A 20,058-nucleotide genomic window follows, 5' to 3' on the forward strand; every position below is an offset into this window, starting at 1 on the left:
GGTCCTTTTACAAATACATTGGATTATTTGATTTAGTTTGTAAGTGGATTCAGGAAGTGTGCGTTTGCATGGCGAGTTGTGTCACCAGGCATGCACAGAAGAAGCGCAGGAAGTCCAGTCAGCTGCTCCATTATTAGGACATGTCATAGTTGAGATGTGGCACCGCGCCAGAGGCCTGAGCCATTGTGGAACTCGGGTCGGCGCCACGCTTCCATCTGTTTCAATCATAGCTCAGACCTTTCAGCCAGGGCGTCTCGCAAAAATACACACACGCATGTGTGTGCGTGTGAGTGTGTAAATGAGATCACTTGGTGCTATCAAAGTTCAGGCAGGACTATGGCAGGGTTAAAAATAGTGGAGAGGAAGTAATGTTCACACGCCGATACTAAAAGCGTTGAGGGGGGGGATTTAAAAGGGTGTAGAACCTCTGTGCCCCTCTGCATGAAGCCCCAGTGTCCATTGCACATTTTGAGCTTTATATCGGTCGCATCTTTGATTTTCAAAATGGAAGATGCAACTATAACAACAACAGTGAATTAAAATGTATACATACGTGTGTATGCATATACATTAATATGTATACTTGTTGATGTAGACAAAAGTACATAAGGACTGCTAATGAAAGTCACAATCTCAGTTGGTGACGTTCAATTCAGTTTTGTCAACAGTACACACATTACACCACTGGATAAATACTCCCAATATTTTTTAAATCTTCAAAATTTGAATATTTGTTACATTTCATTGAAAAGCGAAAAATAACAATGAAATTAAGGCTGGTTATCCTTTTTGTGTTGCCTACTTGACATCTCTAAACTTATGGTTGACCTGACAATAAAGTAGTTGTGATCATAAATATTGGAAAGGTTAATCATTCATGACTTCAGCCCCGGAAAAAAAATATTATTATTTACGTACCCCGCACAGCAGAGAATTCTACCCGAACAAAGTTGTTTTAAAAATGAATATAATAAAATCGTCTGCTTTGGCAAAATAATAATAATTAGGCCCGATTAACAGGATGGGACTAACCCATTTTAGATGAGTGCATTTAGTGTGAGTGCATGAGGTCTTAACGGCGTGTGAGGAACTCTAAATTGGTCAAGGGTAAATTATCACCCCAGCAATAACTGCAACTCCACTCATCTCCCACACAGAGCAATTGCTTTCTATGAGTTGCAAGAGAAATCACTGCATCATAATAGAAATTTGCCTGAGTAAGAAGATATGGAGTCACCACATAGCTCGCACTCTACTAGTGCCAGGTTCTACAAGCAAAAATCCGGCGACCAAAAATCCGGCGACCAAACGGCCGAGTACCCTACCATCTTACCGAACAAATACCCAAAGTGGTTCCTCAGCTCTGCCGATCACACGTTCCTCCATTTTCAAGTTTTCACTGTTCCTCATACAACTGTGCCAACGATAAACGGAACCAATCTGTTTATACCAAACACTCCACTTATTTCCCACCTTAAAGAAAACGTAAAGTTGAAGAACAAATATGAGATGAATGCTTTTTTAAAAAGAGAATGCAACATGGAATTAAATCATTGCGATACAAATTGAGCCTACTGTTATAATAACGTTGTAGGGAGCGAGCCACAAAACTAAAAGACAAACACGGCCGAGTCTCAGAATGAAAATAAAGGTGAGTCAAATAACCTCAGTGGTAGCCTTGAACTTTGCTTTCTGAGCACGGCGTTACAAGCACGACTTCCACTAACAGGCAGAGTGGAGATGATTGGACTTAATGTTAAAATAATCTAATCAGTTGGCTCAAGATCAGAGGTCATGGGAAACACCACTTCCAAGGTCAAAGAAATGAGTGATAGCTACTGGTTGTATAAGTGCATCCAGGGATTAAGCGTTAAGCCTTAAACAGCTGATCACATACGAGCCAATTAAACGTCATAACCTTTGTTTGATGTTGCTTTGTGTTAATACCAATAACTTCCTGCAAGGTGCTAAACTTGGCAAACGTGGCCGTGAGAGTAAAAGCGAAGGGAACACCGTCTTGCGTCAAAGGGTGTTTTTTTTTCTTATCGTGGGTTATCTTCGAATGAGAACGTAGGCATGGTTGGTGTTTGGGAATCACTAAGGCGTCGGGCTAGCCTAAAAATGTCGTGAGTCACTCAGGGCGGAAGGACGGCTTGTGGTTTTCACTAGCTGTTATGAGTCCTGATCGTTGAAGAATCATGAGACATGGATGGAGGTCGTAGGTCCCCGCTTTTAGGGTGTCGGATGTTGAACGGCTGCGGGCGGATTGTCAAAGCGCTCTGTCTTTGGAAAATGTTGCCGAAACATTTTTGAAAGGTTGACTGCTTCTGCAATAGTACAGTTTTTCGCCATTGTCATTGAGATCCAAGGAGCTTTGTTGGGCTTTTTATGTTTTCAAACCTGAAGTACAGCTGTCTTTGGGAGTTGGCTCCAGGTTAGGACGCGGCAGATTCAGGTTACTGACCGTTGACATGCGCTGGTTTGTGTGTGGAAGAGCTTTTTTGACAAGATGAAACAACTGTCAACCAACAACAACCAGCCTTGTTTATAGATGGGGAAAGACTACCATATTTTTCGGAGTTTAAGTCGCAGCAGTCAAACAATACACAATGAAGAGGAAAAAAGATATATAGGTTGCATTGTTGGGATGGTAATTTTTTAATTGATCAGAAATCAAGAAGATACACACGTTAAAGGAATAATAATAAAATGGAGGACAACAGGCTAAATAAGCTTCACACATTTGAAAAAAGTGCAACTTATAGTCCATAGAATACAGTAGGCATGAATTAATTTTTTTATTCATTCAATTTGTGTACTGCTTATCCTTCACAAGGGTCACAGAGGGTGCTGGAGCCATTCCCAGCCAAATATGGGCAACAGGTGAGGGACCCTATGACCACTATTTTTTTATATAATCTTTTTTTTTTTTTTTATTATAAGGAATGTAATTGAGATCCAACTCTCAGTTCAAATGACAAGCTGTGTCTCTTAGAATTTCAACTTGGTTATTTTAAATATAATATCCTTTTAATGCAGCATCACCTGAGGAGTTGCTTTTTAGGCTTCTGATGAAATCAGGGTGAAAAATCATGCTTGCCACATGCCACACATAAATATACTAACTGTTACCCATGGTCTGACTTTGGTGTAATGCATGCAAAATGCTTAAATTTGGATGCCGTTTCAAACAGGTGTGTACCCTGTTTGATAAGTCAGCCACATGTCACGTCGATTCTTCCAGAGCTGTATCTTTTTGCCCTTACAAAAATCCAAGGGTGCCGAGGGCAAAGCTTTAAGAAAGAACACTGATCGTATTTCCAACACATTTCATAATCATTGTAAATGTTGCAAGTGTACAACAAAGGGGTGTCAAAATTGAAACGAGATCGGCCTGTGTGGAAAAGAAACGCTCCGAGCCATTGGTTTGGGCAGAGAAAAGGTTTGTAAAGCCTCTAGCGCTGACACCCTTTACCCCCTACAACAGATGGGAGCTTTTTGATTTTGACCGCGGGGGCATGTGGAGACTGAAAGCCGTAGAACGCGACCACAAAAAAGCCGGCAGACGCGGCCGGACTGTGAAACACGTCCCACGAGGCAGTGCAGGCTTTCACTCACCTGGTCTTTGGAGTATCCTCATGTTACCAGCTTGCAGTGGCCGCCGCCCAGTCTCCCTGCGCACCTTTGTTTTGGGCCTGCAGTGGTGGAATTATTCCTTGATTGATTAATCCATAGCATAGTAACCAGACTCCAGGACCAAGGAATAATTTGACAATAGAAATGTTGAATGGGTTATATTGCAGGGATAAATGCGAAAGCATACCATCCTATAAATCCCACAATGCATTTCCCAAGACCAAGTTGACCAAGTTGATCAAGACTAGTTGTGACATCTTTTGTCTAATACAAGTGTCAAAGTGGCGGCCCGCGGGCCAAATCTGGCCCGCCGCATCATTTTGTGTGGCCCGGGAAAGTAAATCATGAGTGCCGACTTCCTGTTTTAGGATGAAATTAAAATGAAGAGTATAGATGTATATTAAATTTTCTGATTTTCCCCCTTTTAAATCAATAATTTTTTAATCCATTTTTTCTGTGTTTTTAGTTAAAAAATAATGTTGTAAAATCTAAAAATCTATATAAAAAGCTAAAATAAAAATTGTTTTAGATCTATAAAAAACTGAATATTCAGGGCTTTTAATCCAGTTCTTTTAATCCATTTATTTAAAAAAATCGGAATATTATATCTAAAAGGGTCCGGCCCACGTGAAATCAAGTTGACGTTAATGCGGCCCGCGAACCAACCCGAGTCCGACACCCTTGGTCTAATAGCTTGTCTCGCTTAGGATTTGTCTCATTCATGACTTCTCCAGTCCTGTAGTTGATCTCATGTTACAAAAACAGTTAATGGACAAAAAAGGGGAAGACCAGGATAGTCTAAAATGGACTGGGACTTTAAGACAACAACAAGGCAAATTATTTTGTTTAAAATATTTTGGCTGGGGGTGTGATTTATACTCCAGTGTGATTTATGTGTGGAATTATTTGCACATTATTATATTATTTCACATTTAATTTTTGCACAGAAACACAAGAGGACGCTATAGACCTGTGTTGATAATGTAATGTGGCTGTAGGTGGACTTTTAGGCGTTTGCCCTCTGGGGCCACCACGGCAAACCCGTAAAATCACCAGTAACTTATACAAAAATCTGGCAATTACTTAAAAAAATGTTTTACCTTATTTTGTAATTATATTCAGCCTGTTGTTGCCTCTCCTTATTTTTTCATTTTATTTTAAATGCCTGTCAATATGACATATCTCTTCTTTGTTTTGGATGTTATCAAATCAAACTCCCCATTAAATGCGACTCAGACTGGTGCAACTTATACGTGTATCGTTAATTTCTCCTTTCATTGTGAATGTTTTGGCTAGTGCGACTTATAGTCTGAAAAATATGGTATTTAGCCTTTAATGTACAAAAAGGTGTCAATATCTTCCCAAAACAAACGTATTGGTTTCGACTTGGCCGTTTTGGGTTATGATCAGAAGTCAAATTGACGGCAGTCTTTTTGTCAAGGCGGTTAAAGTGAGCGATGCCGCTACCTTTCAAAGGGTGCCGAAACCACAGTTGCGCACTACATCATATTGACTTTGAAAAGATGCACCTAAAGACCTCTACCTGAATGCCGCACCTGCGCTGCTGTGTTCAGGAACCGCATCCAGTGTCTGTCGCCATCTGTCTTGTTCAGATTGCCGGCATTAAAGGCCTAGTGACAAGTTGCCTGGCTTTAAGAAGAAAGCTTTTGTTGGGTTTTTTACAGTGACAGAAATGAAAGGATTGGATGGGGTTACTCATACAGTAAGGGTCCCTGTGTGCTTAGGCCATTAACACTAAAGTTCACACATATTGACGATATTAGGACTGTTAAATTAAGCAGCTGGTCATTTTGTTTGGGTGTTAGCAGGAAACTAGACTACCCGGAGAAAACCCATGCTGGCACGAAGACAATATGCAAATCCGGGCATCATTGATTTCTTGAGCTCAGAAATATAAGGCAACGTGCTTACTAGTCAGCCATCATGTTGCCCAAGTACTTTAATATATACTGTATAAATAAAATAGAATTGATATGTGAAGGACATAGAATGTTAAACTACTGAAATGATGATATTACTTACCCGAGCATTGTCTGACACAATTTGATAACACCACTTTAACTACCAGAAAGTCACTGAGCTGTTTATTTATTGCGTGTTATATGCTGACACTTACTGGCGACCTTTGGTATCATGTCTAATTCACATACAGTATGTACTGATAATGTATGTATAGATAGTTATAGTTAGACATAGAATTCATGTTAATGCCGCGTTAATGTCTCTGAGCTTATAAAAAGAAGGAAAAACAATTCAAAAAGATAAATAAATTGCAGTGATAGTGAAAAGGAGTAACACAATTTACTAGGGATGTCCCAAATGCATATTTTTGCATGCGAGTTGATACCTTGGAAATGTGTTAAAGAAGGAAAAATAGACAATACAAATGTCTTTTTTTTAAATTAATTTGGACAAAACTAGCCAACATTAAAGCCAAATAAGAGGGTTAGTGAAAATGACTTTTTGCACGCAAATTAGGTTGCAAACACTTTAAAAAAATATTTGCTTCTCATAAAAAATGGATAAGTTTACTTATGAATAAAACAAAATTAGTCCAACGTGATGAATTGAGCTCTCTGGATTGTAATTTTCTTGACTTGTATATTAAAACTGGATATTTTCTCTTTGTCCTGCAAAGTGTAAATATAAAGTGTAAATCAGCCCTTAACTCTTTCACTCTCATTGACAATTATATATAGCAAATTTATTTAAATTGTCAAGCCTTGCATTTAACGATCATGCACCATTAACTGCGAAAGATGTCCAATCTAGTTTGACTTGGTCGATTGCTGACAATTTAGTGTTGAAAGTAAACTTCCATGTGCTTGTAAACAACTGCAACGCTGTCCGATATTTAGCAGTGTTCAATTAGAGCATTTTCTAAAGTGTAACTTTAATTCATGAATCGGTGAGAATTATATCAAGTCGGAAAACATGGATTAACACTATGTGATTTAGGTTTGACTAAAACTGTGCCAGCTCCATAGAGTGTGCACACGGCTTGATTTAATAACCGAATAGCCAATCCTCCATGCCATTAGATGATACACTTCTCCTAATGGTAGATGCCAAATCCACATTGCACCTTGCTCCATCCCGAGGCTAATGTAATTACAGTCTGTTAAAAGTAATCAATGCAACCACGTTAGGAAAGCGCTATGGCAACCATCACCAATTTTCAGCTTGGAGCATTAATCTATTATCATTTTATTGCATTAGGTGAGAGGGTTTTTCATTTGATTTTTGTCATTGACATTCAAACTTCAGTATTTAAGATTTTAACAGCTCATTTAATAGCTAGTATGCAAAATGTTGGCCCCAACAATTCATAGGTGGATTGTAAAAATACATATTTGCAGTATTACGAACTTTGACATGCCCTTAAAAAAATCGATGTTTTAGTTTTCCTTTTTTTTTGAGGCCCTTCAGGAAAAGACAAAGCTGAAAAAGGCATTAATTGGCCACTTGCCAGTCTTGTCGCGAGGTAATCCTCTGGTGGCGAAAGAAAACATGGATTTTTATCGACCGACTTCCTTCACTGGCTGCTTGCGTCATCTTCTCACTTACTTGATCTGTCAGACTACTTGATGATATAGTATGACGAGTTTTCCACACTTCCAAGTCCCGGTATGGAAACGTAAAGCAGATACACTGGATTTGTCACGAGTTGCACGCACATGAGTAATTTTGAAGCTCTGAACACAATGTTCTTGTTTTCCAGAGAACTTGGCAACAGACCTAATAACCCTGCTAGAATCAGGGTCAGGAAGGTTACATACAAATAGACAATGCATTTAATGCTGGGTTGGATGACATCGATATTATTTATGTTTATTAAATATACGCTTAAATACAAATGTAGGTCTTCTGTCTATAGCAGGGGTGGGGAACAATGAATTCAGAGAGTTTTCCTACTTTAAAAGTGTTGAAATTTCTAAAAATGCACTTGTTTTAATGTTTTTATCATTTTAAATTCTGAGTAATTTGTATAACATTTAAAAATATTAGTTGTTTATGGTTCTTTCTCTCTCTCGCTCTAAAAATGTTTCCGAATTCTGGTCGATTGTATCATTTTAGCAATAAATGTGTCAACAAATAAACATCAATGTGAACTGCACAAATGTTAAAACACAAAAATAAAGTAGCATAAATTTGAATGAAAATATGAAATATGTCTAGATAACTTTTATGTGAGTTTAATTTATTTTCTGCGTTAATACATGAAAATTAAATCATCTTTGGGTTGAGGCTATGCTTTCCTGACTCATCAGGAAGTACCTGAATAAGACATACAAAATATTCTTAAATCTGATAAAGCATTCTTTGTTGAGATTTCTTTCACTACAGATTGGCTTTGTACACCCAAATATCAGCTGGTCATCACAACTGTGTTGCTTGGCGCCAATGAAAGGCACTCAGCAAATCCAACAAAAAGCTCATTGATTGAGATAAAATGTTGCTCCTAATATGCTGTGATATAATATAGTGTAGTCATGTGGTTTTAACGTGTGCAAGTGTATCGAACCATGTGAAAAGAAAGCCCAGTTTCCAATTCATTGCATCTCTTAGGCCTTCTTGGAACTGCAGACGATTATTCCAAGAACCGTCCTTAATCAATGATTGGGAAATGATCAATTTCATGTTCTGGTCTATGTTCAAAGATTATACTTAAACTATGATTTCCCACGAAATAAATCTTGATTTTCATCAACAGAACCTGGTACACAAATAGAGTTTTTGTTTTTTTTATCATCGGCAAACTAATTTTAACACATATGGGAGCTCACACGTGATAGAAGGAAAAAACAGAAAGTGTGTTCCTTTTGCATTTATCAGGCATGAGGTACTAACTAGTATTTTTTAAGAACTCAGAAAACATAGGCGACCATGCAAATTTAATCTCTGAGCCCAACATGGGGGCAAAAAAAAGTGTTATTTTCCGTTTCGATACAGGAGCTGTTGATGCACTATTCATGCAGTGTGCATGTGAAAATATCACTGAATATGGCAGGCAGAAGAAGCTTAAGTTGCACCAACATTCTGTTGTAGTTCTCCGCATCAATATTAGATGGATCTATTCACTTCAATAGCACAGGGGTTAAAACCTGACATGTTAAAATCAATGTAAGAAAGTGTAGAATTTTTTTCATTTTACATAAATTTAGATGGGGCACATGGTGGTTCGCACGTGTGCTCCACAGTTTTGGGAACAATCCTGGTTCCAGCCATCCCGTTTGGTGTTTATTTGTTGTTGCTGTGGCTGTGTGGGTTTTGTTCTGGGTGCTCCAATTTCCTCCCACATCCCCAAAACATTCATGGTAGGCTGATTGCACACTCAAAGTTCTTCTTAGGTATGTGTGTGTGTGGATAATTTATCGATTAATGAACGCACCTTGCTGGAGATGGATGAAATTCCAGGTAGTGAACTAAACGGGTAGCAATGTCAGATTTTTTTTCTATTGAGAAAGAACTATACAAGCAGAGTAGACATTTAAAAAAAGAGAAAACGTGAAAGACCTAGAGGTTTTTCATCAGCTGTCTGTTCAGTTGTGCGTGAACCGATTAGGATTGTGGTGCTTTTATGCGAGTGCTTTTCTCAGGATTCTTCTCACACATGAATGAACGAGTGAACAAATCTAATGCTGTGGACAGGTTGTGCCCCTTCCCACCAGATTTTCAGCAATTCTCAAAGCTCCCAACGAGGTGACGCAACATCTTTCTAAAAGTAAAAAAAAATGACTAAGAAGAATATCTGTTTTCATGACAAACTGACATTTCAACATTTCATGTGTTGAGATTTGTATGTTAATCACTATATTTTGTATGTATATATATATATATATATATATATATATATATATATATATATATATATATATTCTTCATGCAATGCATATTGGAACACAAATGGCGGCACAACACATGTATGTAGACAAAATCTAGCTATACAAAGGAATATGTTCTTAAAACTTGATTTAAAAAAGTGGCAACAAACTGAAATAAGTTACAGAAATAATCATTATGCGCAGATTTTCAATCTATCTATTGTATTAGAATATCTATTCCTCTGAATGTGCGAGTAAGTTCTTGTTTTTTGTTTGAAAACCCCCTAAAAACGTTTTGCCGAAACAACACCCTTTAATGGCATTTAAGATGTTAGTGTTTAAAATCATGACTGTAGTAATATAAGACATTTCTACCATCGCCAATTAGTCGGCAATGAGCAGACATTGTAGAAATGATTCAATTAGTTGAAATAACTGATCATTTTCTAACACAATAATACAAAAAAAACCTTCTATTCACTAACTTTAATGGAGGTGTGTGTATGTGTGTTTGTGTGTGTGTGACCCTCTCACAGGGCCAGCATCAGACGGGTGGAGCAGTAGCAGGTGTCATCGAACATCATCACCTAGATGTTTAAGCCAGCCGGAGCGCCGCCGGATCGTCAGTTCACTGTTAGTGCCTTTTTGGCGTTCTACGCCAATCGTTCCGCCCACCTTATGGCCGACCTATGGCTTCGTCTCAGGTTTTTGTCTCTTATGCCCTGTGACCCTCCAACCTACAGACTCCATTGCTTTTGACTTCCCTGCAATGGACTCCAGGACCTTCGAACCCACCCACGCCCGGCTACCCGTCCTTCGGCTCAACTGAACGGCCTTGATTTTCCACCCAGTCAGTCGCCCGTTTTAGGTCCCTCAGCCCACGACCGTGACTTCGTCAAGATGGAATCCAACTGCATTTCCTAGTTTGCTGGTTAGTTTCTTCCAAGGCAAGAATTTGATGCTTTTTAACACCGTGACAAAATGAGAACCATTATTTCTTAATACGTTTTAGAGTTTGAGGATTAAAAAACTACCAATTTATCCAGCCATTTATACACAAGATGTTTTGCATGTGTATTGTATTGTGTTGGTCTCACAGTCAGCAGCCTTTATAGCCGCATTTTGAAATCTGACCAATAGATTAGTCAAATTATTGCATTTCTTTCTTTACCTTTTATGATCTACCCACCTCACCACTTCCATAGAAGCCCCTTTTCCAAGCTGGAGGAAGTGTGTGTTGTTGTGCGCCTGGGAGAAAACACACACACAATGCTGATCAATGCGTTGTGACAAATGCGAGCTGTGTGTGATGGGTTGCCAGCAGGGGGATGGTCAACGTCCTGCTGCTTGTTTTCTGACAGAGTATTTTCATATTCTCTCAGTGTGCAGCAGCCCACCGATGCCTCAGTGTACAACTTGAATCTCCAACTTGGGAGGGGACGCACTCAAAGGATCTTTGTTCAAAGCAAGGTAACATCACTTTTTTTTTTTACCATGTCTTCTTTAAATACTTGGGATCTGTGTCAGTATTGGTCTTGCAAGCCTACCGGTGATTTTTGTGAGTATTTGGGACAAATATGAAGTATCACTTTGCTGCCAGAGCCTGAATGTTATTGTGAATTACTACATATTTATGGTAAATATTCAAACTTGCCCAAAGACAGCCAAATGAGACGTCTGAATGGTTTATTTATTTCTCGTGAAAGAAGAAGAGTTGATGCCTGATAAGTGGAAGTAAAATGTTAGTGGGGGTCTGTCTGACGCACAAGCCTTCACTTAGCACAGCAGGGGGCTCCGGGTGACCACGCGATGCTTTAAGCTGTGGTGAGAAGTAACAAACAACAGCCGCTCTTTAAGTATAAATAATTAGCAATTGGGTGGCCTTTTTAGGGATTTCAGCGCATTGACATCTTCACTTTAATATTGTCCTATTTTACAATGTCAGGGTTAGGCAATAGGAGGGGCAGTGCAATTTACATTGAATTATTTTGATCGCCTGGAATGTCTTTAATTTGATCTCGCTAATGACAGTTGCTTCAATGTAAGTATAGAGAAGTTGTCAAACTTTTTGGTTCGCAGGGCACATTCATGCCAACAAGATGTCATGTGGGCCGGACCAGTTTATTTTTGGCCATAAACTAGGTAACTTAACCATTGATGACGCTAGATGTCCTTTCCAATTTGACCTCAGACAGTTTAAGTGAATTGGACCTATTTTTATCACAGGTCACTTTCTGTAAATTTTGGATCATTTTCTATTGATCTAGGGCAAGGGTGTCAGACTCGGGTTTGTTCGCGGGCCGCTTTAACGTCAACTTGATTTCACGTGGGCCGGACCATTTTAGATATAATATTTAGATTTTTTTAATAAATGGATTAAAAGCCCTGAATATTCAGTTTTTATAGATCTAAAACAATGTTTATTTTAGCTTTTTTTAAATATATTTTTAGATTTTACAAAATTATTTTTGAACTAAAAACACAGAAAAAAATTACAATTATTGATTTAAAAGGGGGAAAATCAGGAAATTTAATATACATCTATACTCTTCATTTTAATTTGATCCTAAAACAGAAAGTCGGCACTCATGATTTACTTTCCCGGGCCACACAAAATGATGCGGCGGGCCAGATCTGGCCCCCGGGCCGCCACTTTGACACATGTGATCTAGGGGGAATTTCCCAGCGACTTCCGTTTGTTGGTCACTTTCTGCTGATTTTTTGGTCATTCCTGTTGGTTTTGGGAGCCTTTTAAGGTTCCCTGTTAACTCATTGGCTGCCATTGGCGACACAGTTTTGACGCTATTGGGTGAAAGAACAAATGGTACTGTGGATAAGAAATTGAGCAAAGTGCAATAGTGCTGGCACTCAATCACGGAAATCACAAAATTGTAGTCTTGCAGCCCCGTGTGGAAAAAATAAAAGCGTTTAATTCTGTATGTACAGTATGAATTAGCTACAATGTAAGTTGCTTAAGTATTTAGGGTTCTGTCTTCTACAGGTAGTTTGTCTTCTTCTTTCAGCTTCTTCTGAAACATTGTGCCATGTTGCAAAAGAAAGAAAAAGAGAAATTTGTCAGAAGGGAAGCCAAGGCAAATTTATTTGTATAAAGCAATTCCAAGGAAATTCCAAGAGTAAAAGCTCCGAAAAACAAAAATCAAATAATACATAAAAGTCATCTTAAATCATCAAGACGGTTCAGAACAAAAGCAATTGAAACAGGAAATAGAAACAACCCCCAAAAATGAGTAAACAGCAAAAATGCCAGACAACTTTAGGGGTCTAACAAATCAAGAATGTATTTTGATCCCAGGTCATTAAATGTTTTGTAGACCAGCAGCAAGATTTTATATCTTGTCTATCCTTTGACTCTGTAGAAGCCAGTGTAAAAATTTCATAACCGGTGTCAAGAAAAGAATCATAGGTGTCTGGATCCCCTGAATAGAACTCCGGACCTCCAAAAGGAAACGTTTGACCAGATTTAGTTTAAAGTTGTCCAATAACGTCACGGGAAGTGTTTAGAGTGCTGATAATATTGTGCAAAGTGGCGTGTGCAAGCCGCAGTACATCACATTAACAAAACATGGAAATCCTTTTATAATCAGACCTCCAGCTGCAGATTGTCCATACGGAAAAGTGAGCGCTGTTTTAATAATTACAAAAGTCTCCAGTTAATCGCCTCTTTGGTATCCAGTATGTGTTGGTGGCAGCCAAGTATTGAATAATTGTGACTGACAGGAAATAAGCACTTTTTACATGTCCGGTATATCAGGAATTGTCATCTATGTTTAAGGCTACCCTGGGATGAGTATTTTAGTACAAATATTATACCTGGCAACGCAGGCTTGATTGAATAGGAATGCGGCAGTCACACAAATGTTATGGCGTAGTTTAACATAAAAAATGAAATGAACGTGATCGTATAATCAAAGGATAATATTAATAAATTGGGTTTAATAAAAATGCATGGTGGGTTCCTCTTTTATTTTCTCTACTTGTCAACATAAATCACCCAGTCTTGAGTTTCCAGTTTTTTCTAGAAATCCTTTTTTCATCATAAAGTTTGATTCTTTTATGATTTTATTATGGGTAAACTGAAAGTGTGACCAAATCTTTTGAGTCAAAAATATGCTAAGATTTGGTTACATGTCCATTGGCCATTTTTACTTCAATTAGGAGTTTTTGTTTGGTGCAGTTTGTTGGCTTTCTGACATGGACTTGTTTTTTTTCAGCATTTTCCACGTTCTCAATGGGGTTTAAGTCAGGACTTTGGGAAGGCCATTCTAAAACCTTGATTTAGTCATTCCATTACCACTTTTGAAAAGTTTGGACATAACTTTAGAATGTTTCATCATTTTTAAAGAAAAGGTCATTTTGTTAAAGTGACAAACAATTTCGTAGTCCATGACAGAGTGTCATTTTGATTGATAATACAACACTATAAAAATGTAAAAACATTGGAACCTAACCAAGCTATTAAGCTTCCCTATAATACATAAAGATGTGTTTATAACAAGAAGAAAAAAGTGAAAAATGTGTGATATGTTTGTAGTATTATACTACTCTCAATTGAGATTCCTTACAAGGTGAGAGAAAATATTTGAACATTCCGAAGCCCAAACTTCAAAGTTTTGGAGCCCATTTAAATTCTGTTTGTGATCGACTGCATGTGTGTTTGTTACAGAAATGGACCGGCAGCATAGTTTCTATCGCCAGGTGGATGTCCAGGACCACGTTCACTACATTGTTGCCTTTTTTGTTTTGGTGATCGGAACAGTGGGCATAACAGGAAATGCCTTGGTTATGTATGCATTCTTTTGGTAAGAATTTCTTGCTTTACTAGTCCGTCATTAAAGTTCTGTGTCAGAGAGCAGTAAAATCTATTATGTTTAAACAAAAAAAAAAACATGAGTACTGATGTATTCAGGCGAGATACATTAGCAAGGTGGCAATTACTGTAGTTTTCCATAATATTGCCCGCTATGTTAAAGATGGGATGATCTTGTGTTTCAGTAACAAGAAGCTACGCACTCCTCCCAACTTTTTTATCATGAACCTGGCAGTCAGCGACTTTCTTATGGCCATCACACAGTCGCCCATCTTCTTTGTCAACTCCCTCTACAAGGGCTGGATTTTTGGTGAAACAGGTATGCGTCTATTCACACGATATTCAGTGATTCATACCAGCAAGCCATTCATGCTGCCAAAACTCATGAGGTATTTGTTACTTTAGTTTTCTTCTTCTTCTTTTTTATGTAGCTCTTAGTGGAAATTTGTCATAGGTGATAAATCCTAATATCATTAAAGAATATCTCCCCTCAAGACAAGCGCTCAGAAATAGTGAAAAGTTCTCACGCACATTAATAAAAGATTTATTTGCTAATGAATACCAGTTCAAGTTCTTCATCATACCAGTCAAATTCTACCACATCCTGTACACAAATTTAATTCTCACACAAACAATACTGAAATGTTGTCACATGTAAATGAGGTCAAATGATCTTAAACATAATGTTTTGATCAACCATTGACTAGTCACTTTCTTCCATTATTCTGAAGAGAGATGACAATAATCTCACACTGCTATCTTCCCAGGTTGTAAAATCTACGCCTTCTGTGGCGCCTTATTTGGAATCGCTTCAATGATCAACCTTCTTGCCATCTCTATTGATCGCTACATTGTCATCACCAAGCCGCTGCAGGCCTTACAATGGACGTCTAAGCGACGCACTTGCTTCATTATTGGTCTTGTTTGGCTGTACTCTCTATTCTGGAGCATCGCACCACTTTTGGGCTGGAGTACGTAACCCATTTACTCACATTCTGTACTGTGAATTGCTTGATTATACATCAGGGGTGTCTAAACTGTTTCCCCACCCAGGGCCGCTTTCAGATAATTTAATAATGCAACTTAAAAACCTCCCACTTTCATTTGTTAAACAAAGGATCTGTATCAGAAAACCATCAAGAAATGCTGGTTTAATTTTTATAATTTATTTTTTAAGTATTAGCTCATTAGCTGCCATTAACGGCAATAGATGTCCAATATATTTTGACAGGCAGCCCCCCAGTCAATTTGGATTGGACGTCTATTGCCATCAATGGCACTGCAACATAATCACTCAATGCCAGCCTTACCAGTTGAAATATAATTGATGAGTTAAGGCCTGCAAGGAACAAAATGAACCAGAATTATGAGGATATTGCAATATATTTATATTTAGACTTTTGAAACAGACAAAGTGATCCCGCGAGAGAAAAAAAAGCCAAGAAAATGTAAACCAAAAAAGCTCAATTCATTACATTGGATTATTTTTCTCCAAATAATTTAATTAATGTAAAACAAAATACTGAAACTACTGTTTCCTACATCGATTTCAATGTATTGTCATGTTTTGACTCTATGAGTGAAAAGAGAGGCACTGTTTAAGAGACTAGCTCCATCTAGTGTTAAATTTGAGAAGTACAATGGAATATAAAATGAATTTAAGCTTCCTCTGCAGGCCGCAGTCGAAGATATTTTCATCATTTGCTGCGGGCCAATAAGAAAACAGTCAACGGGTCGCAGTTTGGACACCCATGCTACACATTTTTACAGCGTTTCCACATTTGCCATCAAGGTTCCTACATACCAGAGGGACTGATGACCTCATGCACGTGGGACTACGTGACCTCTACCCCCGCCAATAAAAGCTATACCTTGATGCTATGTTGCTTTGTCTTCTTCATCCCACTGGGCATCATATCCTACTGCTATCTCTGCATGTTCCTGACAACCCGCCACGCCAGCAGGTAAATATGAATTGTTTGAACTCTTAAAAAAAAAAACTTTGGTGATGTTGTTCATAGTGTTACGCGTTCCTACTTTTCTGGACACATCATCACAACCGCTTTACAGTAAACCTAAACTGAATGTGGCAATAAAAAGCTTGAAGCCTCTTTTTTTGAGAAGCTCTGCTTGAACTGAGTTGAAATTGTGCTGTTCAATAATGCTTATGTCTTCGTTTTTTGATTGCAAATCAACGCAAAAAAATAAATAAAATAATCTGAACGGCAGGTTGCATCTGGAAACCCTTGTGAATCGCATCGATCGCTTGTGCCTCGTTTCTTCACTCTACACTTGATCACTTTCTTCTACCAGGGAAGTGGAGAAGTTGGGCTCCCAGGTGAGGAAGACAATGCTAATTCAGCAGCAGACCATCAAGACTGAGTGGAAATTAGCCAAGATCGCCTTTGTGGTGATCATCGTGTTTGTCCTCTCCTGGTCACCCTACGCTTGTGTCACTCTCATCGCCTGGGCTGGGTAAACAAGCGACCTTAATAACTTGTGATCAGGGATGGGCAGAAAAATAGAGTACCGTATTTTCCGCACTATTAGGCGCACCTTCAATGAATGGCCTATCTTGAAATTTGTTTCATATATAAGGCACACCGAATTATAAAGCGCAGTAGTAGTAGAGGTGGTGGTACTAGGGGATTCTGTTATACATCCACAAGATAGAAATCTAGTAGCAGTAATAGTAGTAGTGGTTAGGAGTTTTGTTATGCATTGAGGAATTTTATACAATGATTAACCAATATTGATCCATATATAAGGCGCAATACGAGAAAAAATGTATTTTTTGACGAAATATATATTTTTAAATTTACTTTTCAAATGTTTAGTGTCGGTCCCCCAGTCAATTTTTCTTTCAAAGTTATTTATCATCATTTTTAATTCAGCAAACTTTGTTTTCGGCGAAAATGGCTCCTTTTGCAGCATTTATGGTAGCGTTTGCATTCTAGCTGTTAATGTGTTGTGGTAAGCTGGAGAAATGTCACGTCACGCAATAAGAACCCGAGCCCATAAATTGTATTGACTTTAATTTTTTCCTCAAATCTAGACAATATTTTCTACTCATTTTGTAATTCACTTCATTAAAAAAGTGACTTTTCATGGAAAACACAACTTTTTGAATGCTAGCGCATATATTGGAAAGAATGCTCATCCCTGCCTGTGATGTAGATGTCCTGACTCACCCAAAAAAAACCACTTTCAGATATGCAAGTGTCCTTAACCCCTACTCCAAAGCTGTCCCCGCAGTTATTGCCAAAGCCTCGGCCATCTACAACCCTTTCATCTATGCTATCATTCACACTAAATACAGGTGAGACCACCATATTCGTAACGTGATCTTGAAACCGATACAAGACCTTTGTCTGAATTATAATTGTGCTTCAACAGGAACACTCTAGCTGAAAAAGTCCCCTGTCTACACTTCTTAGCCCAGGTACCTCGGAGGGAGGCCATGTCGGTGTCGCATGGCCAGTCATTTTTCAGGGATTCGGTGCTGAGCAAACAGTCATTTGTTTCCACAATTGACACTGTGAGTTTGGCTGCGTTCTACGTCTTTCCACTTATTCGCGGTTCACTTGTTACAGGTTTTGTGGCCTTTCTGAGACGTGCTGTGTCACAAGATGCTGCCAAAGTCTTGCCTAAATAAGAAAGTAGCACAAGAACTCCCTCATATCATTAGATTACATTAGATTAGATAACTTTATTCATCCCGTATTCGTGAAATTTCATTGTCACAGTAGCAAGAGGGTGAGAATACAGACAGGAAAAGACACTTTAGACATAAATAAATAGGTTATATATATATATATATATATATATATATATATATATATATATATATATATATATATATATATATATATATATATATATATATATATATATATATATATATATATATATATACATATATATATATACATACACACACACACACACACACACACCCACACCCCATTTTCACGATTATAAGGCGCACCGCATTATAAGGCGCACCCTCAATGAATGACACATTTTATTTTTTTTCCATATATAAAGTACACTGGATTCTAATTATAATGTATATATTATAATGTCTATTTTGGAGAAAATTTAAGACTTTTAAGTGCGCCTTATAGTCGTGAAAATACGGTAAATAAATAAGCGTGTTTGTGAATTATATACGGTACACACATACATATATATATATATATAAATATACATACATACACATACATGTTGCACAAAATGTTTTTGCATTGTCATTACAAGCTCTATTTGGTCCCAGCACAAGGTGATAGGGTAAAATGTCTAACTCGGATATCAAAAATGTCTCTCATTATGCCCAAGTAGCAAGTTTGGAGTGATGTGGAACTGAATCCAATGGATCGTAGCTCTTGTCTGAGATCCAGCTACTCCCTTGGAGCCTTAAAGGAAAAGGATCAAAGCCAAGATAAAAGACCGCAATGATCGTCCAGGTAAATGACATCTGTTAAAACTACTGTCCTGTCAGTCAAAAGAGTAAAAATGAAGATTTGCACTAACATTATAGAGGGAGACGTGTACACTCCTAATATGGGGCCTGAGTCATGGTCGCCCTCCGGGCTGAGTGGAGGAAAGAAGACAAGAAGGAGCCCGAAGACTTGGTCTTCAAGAAAACGTGACACAAAGATGGCCGAAGCAAGCCGAGAAGTAAGGTGATGAAAAAGTCCCGTGGGCTTCAATGAGACTTTCTGCACACTCATTGGACGGCTAAAAAACGATGGGATATGTACTGGATTTTTACAGTCTGGATTACTAAACTAAACTCTTGGAGTCAGTAGAAAGAGTTTTTATTTCCACACCATCTGAAATTTCTTTAATACCAAAAAAATGTCATTTAAAATGACATCAGTTTGGGGTATGTCAGTGATTTTGTATGGGTGTGAGTGTGCAAAGTTGTCTGTCTCCTTGTGCCCTGCGATTGGCTGGCCACCAATTTAGGATGTCCCCTAACTCTGGCCTGGAGTCAGCAGGGCTAGGCTCCAGCACCCCCTGTGAACCTAATGAGGATAAAGCGGTTCAGAAAATTTATATTTTATATCTAAATGAAAATATAATCATCATAGATGCAGCCAATCAAAATCTTGAAAATGATACAAAGCTCATGTAATTCTGTTGACAGATACGGTAGCTAAAGAATGTTAAAGTTTGCTGGATTGCAGTGTTTTTGTCTCTTGTTTTTTCATCTCTTGTGACAAAAACGTGTGATGAAAATGAAGAAAATCTGAATTTTTATTTTATTGCTTCCTTATTTCTAGAGATTTATCAATACTAAATATTTTAGGAAATAATGGTGATTATGTCTGCATTTGATTTCAAGTATAACAAAATCTTGTTTTTTATTAACATATTAATAATGTGAGAACCAACCCCATTCATATTCACAAGCTAGAACTCAACTAGATAGCTCGAGAATGTCAATCAAAATTCACAAAATACTGTCATAACTTAAAACCTATTGAACAACACTGCTCTCTGGTGGTAAAATTAAAGCAAATGTTGTCTTACCATTAGGTTCTTCCCAATTGCATTCAGTTTTAAACAGTTTATAAACAACTAACACACAAAACATAAAGCAAAAGTTTAAAACATATATAGATATACATAAATAAACACCTGTTTTGCAGAACTGGACAAAATTAGATCTGCACTTGGGGCGAGGAATATGACTGGGCCCTTATTGTTAACCAACACAGGAAGAACGATGAACCAAGAAAA

General features: G+C 37.9%; 1 protein-coding gene across 3 annotated transcripts in view; it reads left to right on the forward strand.

Annotated features, from left to right (window-relative positions):
• opn4xa (opsin 4xa) overlaps positions 1–19,553 on the forward strand; it is a 24,145-nt gene extending 4,592 nt beyond the window's left edge. The window contains exons 2-12 of one of the 3 annotated variants that reach the window (XM_077621927.1): positions 10,019–10,413; positions 10,865–10,952; positions 14,167–14,302; positions 14,496–14,629; positions 15,078–15,281; positions 15,986–16,274; positions 16,624–16,785; positions 17,522–17,629; positions 17,707–17,848; positions 18,652–18,776; positions 18,851–19,553. In XM_077621927.1, coding sequence (XP_077478053.1) covers positions 14,169–14,302; positions 14,496–14,629; positions 15,078–15,281; positions 15,986–16,274; positions 16,624–16,785; positions 17,522–17,629; positions 17,707–17,848; positions 18,652–18,768 — 1,290 coding nt within the window. In that variant the 5' untranslated portion in view covers positions 10,019–10,413; positions 10,865–10,952; positions 14,167–14,168 and the 3' untranslated portion in view covers positions 18,769–18,776; positions 18,851–19,553. Of the gene's footprint in view, positions 1–10,018; positions 10,414–10,864; positions 10,953–14,166; positions 14,303–14,495; positions 14,630–15,077; positions 15,282–15,985; positions 16,275–16,623; positions 16,786–17,521; positions 17,630–17,706; positions 17,849–18,648; positions 18,777–18,850 lie in introns of those variants that run through there. The other 2 variants (XM_077621929.1, XM_077621928.1) reach the window with 2 other exon arrangements.
• Positions 19,554–20,058: the final 505 nt, after the last annotated feature.

The sequence above is a fragment of the Stigmatopora argus genome, chromosome 16 (genome assembly GCF_051989625.1).
Source record: "Stigmatopora argus isolate UIUO_Sarg chromosome 16, RoL_Sarg_1.0, whole genome shotgun sequence".
NCBI classification, from domain to species: Eukaryota; Metazoa; Chordata; class Actinopteri; order Syngnathiformes; family Syngnathidae; genus Stigmatopora; species Stigmatopora argus.